The sequence below is a fragment of the Podarcis muralis genome, chromosome Z (assembly GCF_964188315.1).
Source record: "Podarcis muralis chromosome Z, rPodMur119.hap1.1, whole genome shotgun sequence".
Classification (NCBI taxonomy): domain Eukaryota; kingdom Metazoa; phylum Chordata; class Lepidosauria; order Squamata; family Lacertidae; genus Podarcis; species Podarcis muralis.
Window position 1 is genome coordinate 3,094,661 of NC_135673.1, and position 12,374 is coordinate 3,107,034.

General features: G+C 45.2%; 1 protein-coding gene across 2 annotated transcripts in view; it reads right to left on the reverse strand.

The window, feature by feature from the left end:
* The window catches only part of LOC114589202 (dual specificity testis-specific protein kinase 2-like), a 39,335-nt gene that overhangs the window by 14,533 nt on the left and 12,428 nt on the right, over positions 1-12,374 (reverse strand). For both annotated transcript variants that reach the window (XM_077922235.1, XM_077922234.1), the window contains one exon: positions 2,663-2,784. In XM_077922235.1, the coding sequence (XP_077778361.1) occupies positions 2,663-2,784 (122 nt within the window). The remainder of the gene's footprint in view (positions 1-2,662; positions 2,785-12,374) is intronic.

Sequence of the window (12,374 nt, forward strand, 5' to 3'; positions counted from 1 at the left end):
CAGCCATGTGGTTTTCCCTGGAGCTGAGGGTGATGAAACAATCACTGAGATGGCTAGAGCGCCAGTGGCAGATAACTCATTCTGAATCAGACCGGACATGGGTTAGAGCTCAAAGTCGAGCCTACCAAGTGGCGATAGCGGCGGCAAAGAGGACCTTCTTCACTGCCTCTATTGCATCTGCAGAAAACAGCAGCAGGACACTCTTTCAGGTGATTTGCAATTTAATGGAACCACCTGTGTTATCTGGGCCTGGTAAGGACTCCAAGATCTCCTGCAACGATTTCGCAAAGTTTTTGCCGATAAAGTCGCTCAGATCCGGAAAGAGGTAGACTCCACCATGGGAGCAGGGCCGGGGCGGGAGAGTGCTAGAGTCCTGTCTGGTTAAGTTGCATGGGATCAATTCTAATCTGTTACCTCCAAGGATGTGGACAGGCTGCTTGGATGAGTGAAACCAACCACCTGTCTCCTTGATCTTTGCCCATCCTGGCTCATAAAAGCGAGCTGGGAAGGGCTAGGCGATGGGCTCTGTGGAGTGGTGAATGCTTCCCTCTGTGAGGGAGCCTTCCCAGACCCACTGAAAGAGGTGGTCATTAAATAGCTTCTTAAATAAACATATTTGGACGCGGCCAATATGGCCAACTATCACCCAGTCTCAAATGTTCCACTCTTGGACAAGGTGATTGAGCAGGTGGTTGCTGAACAACTCCAGGCACGCCTGGAAGAAGTGGACCATTTGGATCCCTTCCAGTCGGGATTCAGGCCTCATCATGGGACTGAAACTGCCTTGGTCTCACTGGTTGATGATCTCCTGCAGGCTAGGGACAAAGGTGAAAGCTGTTTTCTAGTTCTGCTGGATCGCTCAGCGGCCTTTGATACCACCGACCATGACATCCTTCTGGACCACCTAGAGGGGCTGGAAGCACTTTTATACAGTGATTCCGCTTTTTCCTCCTGGATTGTGTCCAGAAAGTGGTGGGGGGGGGATGAGTGTTCAGACCCCTGGGCTCTCACTTGTGGGGTCTCTCAGGGTTCCATCCTCTCCCCCATGCTTTTTAACATCTATATGATCTATATGGGATAGATCATCAGGGGGTTTGGACTGGGTGTTCATCAGTATGTGGATGATACACAGCTCTACCTCTCTTTCAAATCAGAATCAGTGAAGGCAGTGTAGGTCCTGTGTGAGTGACTGGAGGCAGTTGGAGGATGGATGGGGTGTAACAGATTGAGGTTGAATCCTGACAAGACAGAAGTACTGTTTGGGGGGGACAGGGGGCGAGCAGGTATGGGGGAATCCCTGGTTCTGAATGGGGCAACTGTGCCCCTGAAGGACCAGGTGCACAGCCTGGGAGTCATTTTGGACTCACAGCTACTCATAGAGGTGCAGGTCAATTCTGTGTCCAGGGCAGCTGTTTATCAGCTTCATCTGGTACGCAGGCTGAGACCCACCTCCCCGTGGACTGTCTCGCCAGAGTGGTGCATGCTCTGGTTATCTCCTGCTTGGACTACTGCCATGCACTCTACATGGGGCTACCTTTGAAGGTGACCCGGAAACTACAACTAATCCAGAATGCGGCAGCCAGACTGGTGACTGGGAGTGGCCACCAAGACCATATAACACCTGTTCTAAAGAATCTGCATTGGCTCCCAGTGCATTTCTGAGCACAATTCAAAGTGTTAGTGCTGATCATTAAAGCCCTAAATGGCCTCAGCCCAGTATACCTGAAGGAGTATCTCCACCACCATCGTTCAACCGGACACTGAGGTACAGCTCTGAGGGCTTTCTGGCAGTTCCCTCACTGCGCTTTCATCAGATGTCAAGGAAATACACACGTATCTGACTTTTAGAAGACATTTGAAGGCAGCCCTGTTTAGGGAAGTTTTTAATGTTTAAAGTTTTATTCTGTTTTCAGTGTTCTGTTGGAAGCCGCCTAGAGTAGCTGGGGAAACCTAGCCAGATGGGCAGGGTACAAATAATAAAATTATTATTTTGTCTAGCACGAGGTCATTTAAACCAAGAACAAGAATGATGATACTTCAATTGGGAGAAAGCCACACTCGCAGAGCTCAGGCGATGCTGGATTTCGGCATCAGTGTTGGCCCTTGTGGGAAGATAACTGCCCAGGTAGGAGAAGTGATTGACATTTTCCAACATTACATCATTGAGTTGGATTTGTGGTGCTGCCAGAAGGATAATTTTGTACTTGCTGGTGCAGCACTTTGGTTTTTTGAATGTTGAGTGATAGGCCAAGCTTTTTGTAAGCTTCTGCAAAGATATTTAGGATGGTTTGGAGGTCATCCTCTGAGTGCGCGCACACTAAGTTGTCATCAGCATACTGAAGCTCTATGACAGAAGTTACGGTAACCTTACTCTTTGCTTTCAGCCTGAGGCAGCTAGAGGTTGCTCAGAGAAGAACCAACATCCTGGAAGCAGCAAGGGAGAAAAAAGGAAGCCAAAGGGGTACAGGTGGCCGAAGCATCGCTCCCACTCTTTCTAGACCACGGCCATGGGAAACAAGCGCAGAAGGTAGTGTGAGGCATGCTTCTTGGGGCCCTGGATCTGCCGCCCCTCCCAGTTGTCTCCAGCCTGCCGCCTGAGGCGACTGCCTCACCGAGGCGAGTGGGGGAGCCACCCCTGGTCACCTGCCACCCAGAGACCCACCTGACAATGTTGGGATGGGAGAGCTTCTGCAGCAAGCTGATCTCGCGTACGATCCCCTCCTGGTCTGCGTCATTCTTGTAGATCTTCACCACCATTGCTTTGCCTCCAGGGCTTTGGGCAACCTGTGAGTTTTGGGAAGATTCAGAACAGGTAAAAGAAAGTACTTATTCATGCAGATTGCAGGGCATAGTCAAAGTATGGAACTCCCTCCGGCTGGAGTCAGTGACGACCACCAATTTGGATGACTTTAAAAAAGGGGGAGACAGGTTCATGAAAGAGAGGGCAGTCAATGGCTACTACCCAAAGTGGCTGTACTCCACAGTTGGAGGCAACAATGCTTTTGAATACTAGTTGCTGGAAGCCACAGGAGGGGAGAATGCTTTAGTGCATGGGTAGGCAAACTAAGGCCCGGGGGCCGGATCCAGCCCAATCGCCTTCTCAATCCGGCCCGCAGATGGTCTGGTAATCAGCGTGTTTTTACACGAGTAGAATGTGTCCTTTTATTTAAAATGCATCTCTGGGTTATTTGTGGGGCCTGCCTGGTGTCTTTACATGCGTAGAATGTGTGCTTTTACGGTATTTAAAACGCATCTCTGAGTTATTTGTGGGACATAGGAATTTGTTCATTTTCCCCCTCCAAAATATAGTCCGGCCCCCTACAAGGTCTGAGGGACAGTGGACTGGCCCCCTGCTGAAAAAGTTTGCTGACACCTGCTCTAGTGCTTGAATCCTGCTTGCTGGTCTCCCATTGAGCTATCTGGGTGAGCTACTGTGGGAACAGATGCTGGGCTAGATGGGCCATTGGCCTGATCCAGCAGAATCTCCTCATGTTCCTAGTACTGAGCTTGATGCGGTCTCACTCGGTATAAGGCAGCCTCCTACATCCCTACTTAAGCATCCTGCAGTTGGTATGGGCATGTGCTGATAAAACCAAAGTTGCAGGTTCAGTCCCCATACAGCTGCAGAATCCTGCATTGCAGAGGTTTGGCTAGATGATTCTCAGGTTCGCTTCCAACTGTACGATTCTATGATCCTGTTTCCTACAGTGGCCAGCCAGGCGCCTCTGATAGGCCCACAAGCAGGATATAAAGCATGGGTAGGCAACCTAGGGCCCGGGGGCCGGATCCGGCCCAATCGCCTTCTCAATCTGGCCCACGGACGGGCCAGGAATCAGTGTGTTTTTACATGAGTAGAATGTGAGCTTTTATTTAAAATGAATCTCTGGGTTCTCCCCCCCCCCAAAAAAAAATATAGTCCTGCCCCCCACATGGTCTGAGGGACAGTGGACCGGCCACCTGCTGAAAACGTTTGCTGACCTCTGATGTAAAGGATTGTATTTAAATTCTGTTTTTGAATAATGTTGTGCAATTGTTTTTCTGTTTTGCAAGCTGCTTATAAGCCTCCTGGGCATTAAGCAGTATGTAAATTAAATTGCCACTTATTATTATCTGACTTGGCAGGATTAATAATAATAATAATAATAATAATAATAGTAATAATACCTCCAAGTCAGACTGCTGACCCATTTACCTTAGTATTATACCCAGGGAAGGGCAGTGTATAAATAAATAAATTATTATTATTATTATTATTATTATTATTATTATTATTATTATTATTATTTGTCTTTGTCTTTCCCTATCTCTGGGCAGCCCTGCAGAGCAAACAAAATTTAAAACCACCATACTAGGATCTCCTTGGTATAATGTCACTTCACCTTGATGGCTCCTTTAAAACCCTGGCACTTGGAGGTGAACCTAAATTAAGCTGGTACCTGCTGGATCATTCTGATCAAGCTATCAGAGGCCCTTTGTTGACACTTTCCCCTGACTATCGTAGTAGTGATTTGCTCAGTAAGATGGAAACAGCTTAAACAAAGTTTGGGAGAGCACACAGGTTTAAGGTACCAAAGCACACGCAAAGCACATGACGTAGAAGCTAAGGATAACAAAATCAAAGAATTATAGAGCTTGAAGGGAACCCCAAGGGTCATCTAGTCCAACCCTGACAATGCAGGGATCACAACTAAAGAATACCTGACAGATGGCCATCCAAACTCCACTTAAAAACCTACCAAGGCATAAGAGTCTCCCACCTACCAAGGCAGGCCATTCCACATTCAAACAGCTCTTATCATCAAAAAGTTCTTCCAAATGTTTAGTTGGAATCTTTCTTGCAATTTGAATCCATTGGTTTGGATCCTCCCCTCTGGCACAACAGAAAACAAGCATGCTCCATCTTGCATGCGTGTCTGAAGATGGCTATTCTGTCAATTCTCTTTTTAAAAAAAAAATAATATTTATTAAAGTTTCAATCAAAGTTACAATAATACAAAAAAAACACACAAAAATACAAAAAACAGAGAAAATAGAATAACAATTAAAAACAAATCAGTATTTCCATATCTTATCTTTCGTTCACTTGTTTCCCGGACCTCCTCACACCTCCCTTTTTTGCATCCCAAATCAACTAATTAATTCAGCAAATCCTTTCCCTCTTTGCTCTTATCTTAATCCTTTATCTTAATATATTTTTACTTCAAATTCCCATCTATTAACAATCCATTTTTACATAGACCTTAATAGCATTGCTGCTAAAACCACTTAACTTCATTCCAACATCATTCTAACATTCATTAATTTTGCAATATTTCTGTAAATAGTCTTTAAATTTCTTCCAATCTTCTTCCACCGACTCTTCTCCCTGGTCTTGGATTCTACCGGTCATCTCCGCCAGCTCCATATAGTCCATCATATTCTGTCAATTCTCAGTCTCCTATTCTCCAGGCTAAACATTCCCAGTTCCTTCAACTGTCCATTATTATTATTATTATTATTATTATTATTATTATTATTATTAATTATTTATACCCTGCCCATCTGGCTGGGTTTCCCCAGCCACTCTGGGCGGCTTCCAACAAAGTATTAAAATACAGTGGTTTGTTAAACATTAAAAGCTTCCCTAAACAGGGCTGCCTTCAGATGTCTTCTAAATATCAGGTAGTTCTTCTTCTCTTTGACATCTGGTGGGAGGGTGTTCCACAGGGCGGGTGCCACTACCGAGAAGCCCCTCTGGCTGGTTCCCTGTAACTTGGCTTCTCGGAGTGAGGGAACCGCCAGAAGGCCCTTGGCGCTGGACCTCAGTGTCTGGGCAGAATGATGGGGGTGGAGACGCTCCTTCAGGTCTACTGGACCGAGGCCGTTTAGGGCTTTAAAGGTCAGCACCAACACTTTGCACCAACCTCATAAGGCTTGGTTTCCAGACCCTCAATCGTCTTGGTCACCCTCCTCTCCACACCTTCCAGCTCGTCAATATCCCTCTTAAACTGGACACAGGACTCCAGGTGAGGTTTGACCAAGGCAGAAGGGAGTAGTGCTATCACATCCCTTTATCTGGACACTTTAAACAGATTAAAGGCTACAAATGACACCTGCCAAAGAGGCTGCCACATCACTGCCCTTCTCCCATAGCGAATTTATAAACAGCCACTCCTCGCACGTGGCACCCATGGGATGTGAATTTTCCAGCTGGGGCAGTGAGGAGGTGCTCTGGTTAATTGGAAGAGACCTTCATACACAAGGCCTGCTGAAATCCAGCAAAAACGCTTCCAGGTTGGGGCTTCTACATACTGTATATATTTTCTTTATAGTATTATAAGGAATTTTATTAAGATGCACAATTCAGCATAAAACAAAACCACACCAGCAGAAAACTGGTAAGAAATATTGAAGCAGAGACAAAAAACAGGGGATGGGGACTTCAGTGATACATTCCAGACTTTTTCTACAATAGAAATTAGAACCAAGACTATAAAAACAAAAACACCACTGACATGGATACGCCTTATTTTCTAGAAAGAGAGACTGCATTTCCAGTGAACCTTAGTTTGTGAGGCTCTGCACATATTCCTTTTTTCCTGTATTATCCACAGCCATTCATAGGCTGGGGTGAATGGTTCTGTTTTACATTATTTAACATTTTAAAAACCTAACTAAATGTCAGGGAAGAGTTAGAGTTAGAAGATTCCAGTTTCCCAGAGGGAGAAAGCATTCCCCAAGGGGGGGAGGAGAGCAGTGAATTGAAGAGAAGAGAGCAACAGGGAGGGACCGGCAGTGGCGTAGCGTGGGGGGTGCAGGGGGGGGGCCGACCGCACCGGGCGCAACATCTGGGGTTAGGGCAAATCCACGGGTTAGGGGGTGCAAATCCACGGGTTAGGGGGCGCAAATTACTTGCCTTGCCCCGGGTGCTGACAACCCACGCTATGCCACTGGGGACCGGCTGTTCCCAGGAAAGGCCAGGGTTCAGTTCTAGCTCAGATTCGGAGGAGGGGAGATCCAAGCCAGCTCTAGCCAGGAGGGTAGGAAAAAGAGCGGGAAAGCGAAGGGAACAATGGCGCCTTCGCCATTTTGAGAGTGGCTGGTCATGGAGAAGCAGAGCTCAGAAGGTATCTGAAAGAAGTGACTCTGAGGAAGAATATTTAAGAACCGTTTATAAGATTGTTTTGTTAATACGCAATAAAAAGTTATAAAAGAACAAGAAGCGTTTGTGTGGTGATCTGAAGAGGACAACGACCAGGCCTGACACTAAAGAAAGAAAATTGTCCTTGCATTTTTTTTTGTCCTTGCATTTCTGTCGTGGTTATTGGGGAGTTTAGCTCTTGAATCTTTTCTTTCTTAATTTTAGGTATAAAATTTCTTTCTTAATTTTAGGTATATCCTTTCCACATAGATACTCTTTTATTTCAACCTCTGTCTCATTTCCTGCTTTATATAGCTTATTATAATATTTTGTAAAACACTTTTTAATTTCCTCAGGGTTATCTAAAGTTCTCCCCTCTTCCACTATTTTATCAATCAGTTTTTCCTTTTGTTTCTTTTTCAGTTGCCAGGCTAGCATCTTTCCGGGTTTATTTGCAAATTCGAATGACCTTTGTTTCATCCATTTAATATTGTCCTCAATTTCACTATTTAATATTTGTCCTTGCATTTTTTTTACCTCTAGAGGATCTCATGTTTACATATTGATTTTTCTAGTGGGCCTGATTCCTTCAGCAGGTAATATCTGCTGCAGCTAAATTTTCATTTGTCTTTTAGTGCCAGAGCTGCAATTTCAGAAAGTGGGAGTGTTGGATTAAATCAACTAAAGCTCTATTTATTGGCCAAGAGTAATTCTATACTCAGTGCAGCTGTGTGCTAAGGGTACAGTAATGTGAATTCTGAGGCATTACTGGGCTAGGGAATTAAAACAAACAAACAAAAAATGTTAAAAGCATATCTTTCTTTCCAATAATTAGTGCCAGAATTTGTGAGGTCCTCTTACTGAAACTGACATATGCAAATTTCAGATTCATCCAAAGCCACACTTTAAAAGGGTTCCTTGTTGATTTGTGAAGGCTTTTTAATTAACTAATAGCCCTGCTTAGCACTTCTATCCAGGTCTGACCTTTATCGCTTCCCGCATCCCTCTTTGTGCACTACCTTGGCTGTTCCACATTCCCTGCTTCAAAACAAGATTGATGGGGGCAGCTCAGCTGTTCAGCTCCATAAAACAGTCACTATGCCGCCTCTAATGGACGCAAAATTGTGGAGTGACCTTTGCAAACAGGCAATGCAGGAAATCTTCACTCGGCTCCATACGCCTCTTCCTAATAAAATATGTTTTGCTGAGGACATGCTGCCATTTGCTAATGTCCACCATGCCTTGCCTCCTCTTAATCACTTTCAAGGCATGTCTAATCTAGACCACCAGTGCAGGGTATTTGGCACCCACAACCGGAAGCCTTCCGGATTCTCTCACCCACCACCTGCTTCTCTCTGTGCTCAGTGGAATATCAGTGCTCCCACACTGGGCTACCCTGAGTCGGAAGTCATCAGGAATTCAATCAATTTGGCATTAAGATTCAGGAAAGAAAAGGTTACAGTGGAAGCTGTTGCCTCACTCCACAGGTAACCCCACCAACTGGCCTGCCCCGTCCCCAGAGCACGGATACTGCCTCCTTTGGGAGCAACTGCTTTAGGTGCCCTCCAGCTTTTGGACCCATTAGAAGCTTTTACACTTACCTGGGAGAAGGGCCTAGAGCTGAAAATAGATGACCCCTAAGTGGAATGCAATATAGGGTATCCAAGCCCTATAAATCAATCTCGGCTTAGAGAAGGGAATGTTTTCCCTTTACAATTTTGCCCTGCTAGCCCCAGAATAGTGAGAAATGGTTTAACTAGCCACCCTATTTGTTTAACAAAAGGGTGAAAGACTTGTAATAGTTATCTGAACCTAAGCATCCCTAGGTATCTGAAGAAGTGTGCATGCACACGAAAGCTCATACCAATAACAAACTTAGTTGGTTTCTAAGGTGCTACTGGAAGGAATTTTTTTATTTTGTTTCGACTACAGCAGACCAAAATGGCTACCTTCCTGTAACTAGGCATCCCTGTCTGCTATCTGCCTTCAAATCACCTCACCATTATACAAATACTGAGGAGTTGAATATCCTGCACTTAGCCACTTAATTTGCATGTGTTAATCATTTATGTCAGATATGGGTGAACTCAGGGACAGGGAGGTGCTATGGTCTAAACCACTGAGCCTCTTGGGCTTGCCAATCATAAGGTCAGAGGTTCAAATCCCCACAACAGAGTGAGCTCCCATTGCTTGGTCCCTGCTCCTGCCAACCTAGCAGTTCGAAAGCATGCCAAAAAGTAGAATCATAGAGTTGGAATAGACCACAAGGGCCATCGAGTCCAACCCCCTGCCAAGCAGGAAACACCATCAGAGCACTCCTGACATATGGTTGTCAAGCCTCTGCTTAAAGACCTCCAAAGAAGGAGACTCCACCACACTCCTTGGCAGCAAATTCCACTGTCGAACAGCTCTTACTGTCAGGAAGTTCTTCCTAATGTTTAGGTGGAATCTTCTTTCTTGTAGTTTGGATCCATTGCTCCGTGTCCGCTTCTCTGGAGCAGCAGAAAACAGCCTTTCTCCCTCCTCTATGTGACATCCTTTTATATATTTGAACATGGCTATCATATCACCCCTTAACCTCCTCTTCTCCAGGCTAAACATGCCCAGCTCCCTTAGCCGTTCCTCATAAGGCATCGTTTCCAGGCCTTTGACCATTTTGGTTGCCCTCCTCTGGACACGTTCCAGTTTGTCAGTGTCCTTCTTGAACTGTGGTGCCCAGAACTGGACACAGTACTCCAGGTGAGGTCTGACCAGAGCAGAATACAGTGGCACTATTACTTCCCTTGATCTAGATGCTATACTCCTATTGATGCAGCCCAGAGTAGATAAATAGGTACAGCTCCGGGGGGAAGACAAACGGCGTTTCCGTGTGCTGCTCTGGTTTCGCCAGAAGCGGCTTAGTAATGCTGGCCACATGACCCGGAAGCTGTACGCTGGCTCCCTCGGCCAAGAAAGCGAGATGAGCGTCACAACCCCAGAGTCGTTCACAACTGGACTTAACTGTCAGGGGTCTTTTACCTTTACCTTTTTACGGGTGAACTTAGGATGCCCAAATGCCTTTCAGCAGGCAGTCGGAATCTGGCTTGTTCCAGGGTCACCAAAGCTCATCATGGGGGGGGGGGTGTCTCATGCCACATTAGAGCTATGTCAATCTTATACTTATGCCATGATCTAAAGATATAAACCATATCATAAGTTCAGATTCATACACACCTCCTCACAACTTGTGGGGGGAAATATATATATAATATTTACCCATCCACAAATATAATCAATCTATCAAATAGAATTCATACGATATCTCCTTGGAATTCTGTGTATTAGGGAGCAGCAGTTTGCATCTTCAAGATCTTCAGGTTTTCCCCTGGAACATCTGGGTGTAAAAGACCAGCCAGCCTTAAAATAGAGAGCTGCAGGCTCCAGGCAATTGCAAGGAATTGGCAAACATCTTAAAGAGACTTAGTTTGCTTTGTAACTGAGTAAACAACTATCAAAAACCTCTCATTTGCTTTGGCTATTAACCAGCCCAGCAGCACTGTGGCTCAGCATTTGTTTTTAGTGAAGAATAAAAGGGATTTACACGCTCACAGCTCTCTGAGGAAGAGGCAGCCAGCTCAAAACAAGGCTGATGCTTTAACCAGGCTGGCGGAATAGCGGGGTCAGTGGCATATTGCACCAAGTATTTGGCATTTAAAGACCTGCTATAACCACCTGGCAAGTGTCTACGTACTGTGCTCGGATGAGGGCTTTATGAGCAGAAACTGGAGGAGGTGGTGCAACAACATAAACAGAAGTGACATTAATGTCCGACCTCCACCACACATGCTCTGCCATGGATAGTTGAAGCCTTGGTACTGTACTCAATGATACCATTATTTGGCCATGTCCTTGGTCATTGACATCTTACTATAAATTCAATAAAACATTCGGAAACACAACACAACCATCTCACCTCCACCACAAACTCACTGGGAGGCTGGAGGGAAATTCCTGTCCTTTTTACTTTAGACCAGCTTCAGGCTGATCTACCAGGGCAGGGCTATTGTGAAGGTATTATCTTAGTGATATACCACATTTTTTGCTCTATAAGACTCACTTTTTTCCTCCTAAAAAGTAAGGGGAGATGTGTGTGCATCTTATGGAGCGAATGCAGCCTGCGCAGCTATCCCAGAAGCCAGAACAGCAAGAGAGATTGCTGCTTTCACTGCACAGAGATCCCTCTTGCTGTTCTGGCTTCTGAGATTCAGAATATTTTTCCCCTTGTTTTCCTCCTCCAAAAACTAGGTGCGTCTTGTGGTCTGGTGCATCTTATAGAGCGAAAAATACGGTAATTCAACAGAAAAATAACTATAGAACCACCGGAGTATTGGACGAAGATGAGATATTTAGATGAGGAGTCAGGAAATAGACCCAAGGAATCCCCGCCAGTGAGCAATTTGCAAAGAAAAGGCCCAGTGATTACATATGTGAGTACTTTATGTACGACGACTGAAATAATCGAACACCTGGATTATTCCACTAGCATTAGTGATATAATATAAGTCAGGGGTGGACAACTTCCAAGAGGCCGTGATCTACTCACAGAGGTAAAAACTGACAGTGATCTACCCCCTTTTTTGGGGTTCAGGTCAAAGTTGTTGAGCTTTTTTGGGGGGAGCCAGTGATCTACCACCTGTTGGACGTGCCTGATATAAGTGAAGCACTTTCAACTGGGTCTGTTTGACTGGTTCTGTTTGTGGTATTTTTTATGTGTTGAGCAGTTTAGAAACTCCTACAAATAAATAAATAGCTGAGTGCTTCCCCCTCACCGCCACCCATGAAGGAGAGACTCCACACAAGTGGACGAGGGAGGCTGAGAATGACGGCTGCAACCTTTACTTCAGGGGTGGGGAACAAGACTCTTGCTAAGTAACCATCAGACTCTGAGAAGCTGGTGTCGCTGGATCAAGTTAATCAGTTTTGTTAGCTAAAATTAAGTTTTAATTGTATTTTGAATACACGAGCACATTACTGTTTCAAATTTTACTGTGCTGTTCTGACCAATGCTTTTTATCGGGTGAGTTTATGGAACCAAGGGGGCAGCAGCCCAAAAAAGTTCAGGAACCAATGGATTAAACCCCAGGGAACAGCTCTCCTGGATGCCATACAAACCCAAACATCAAATGCTATTTCATCACTGGGCATTATAAAACTAGAAGAAAACACAATTTCACCTATGTCCAACGAGAGACCCCCCCCCCCCTCTATTCTAAAC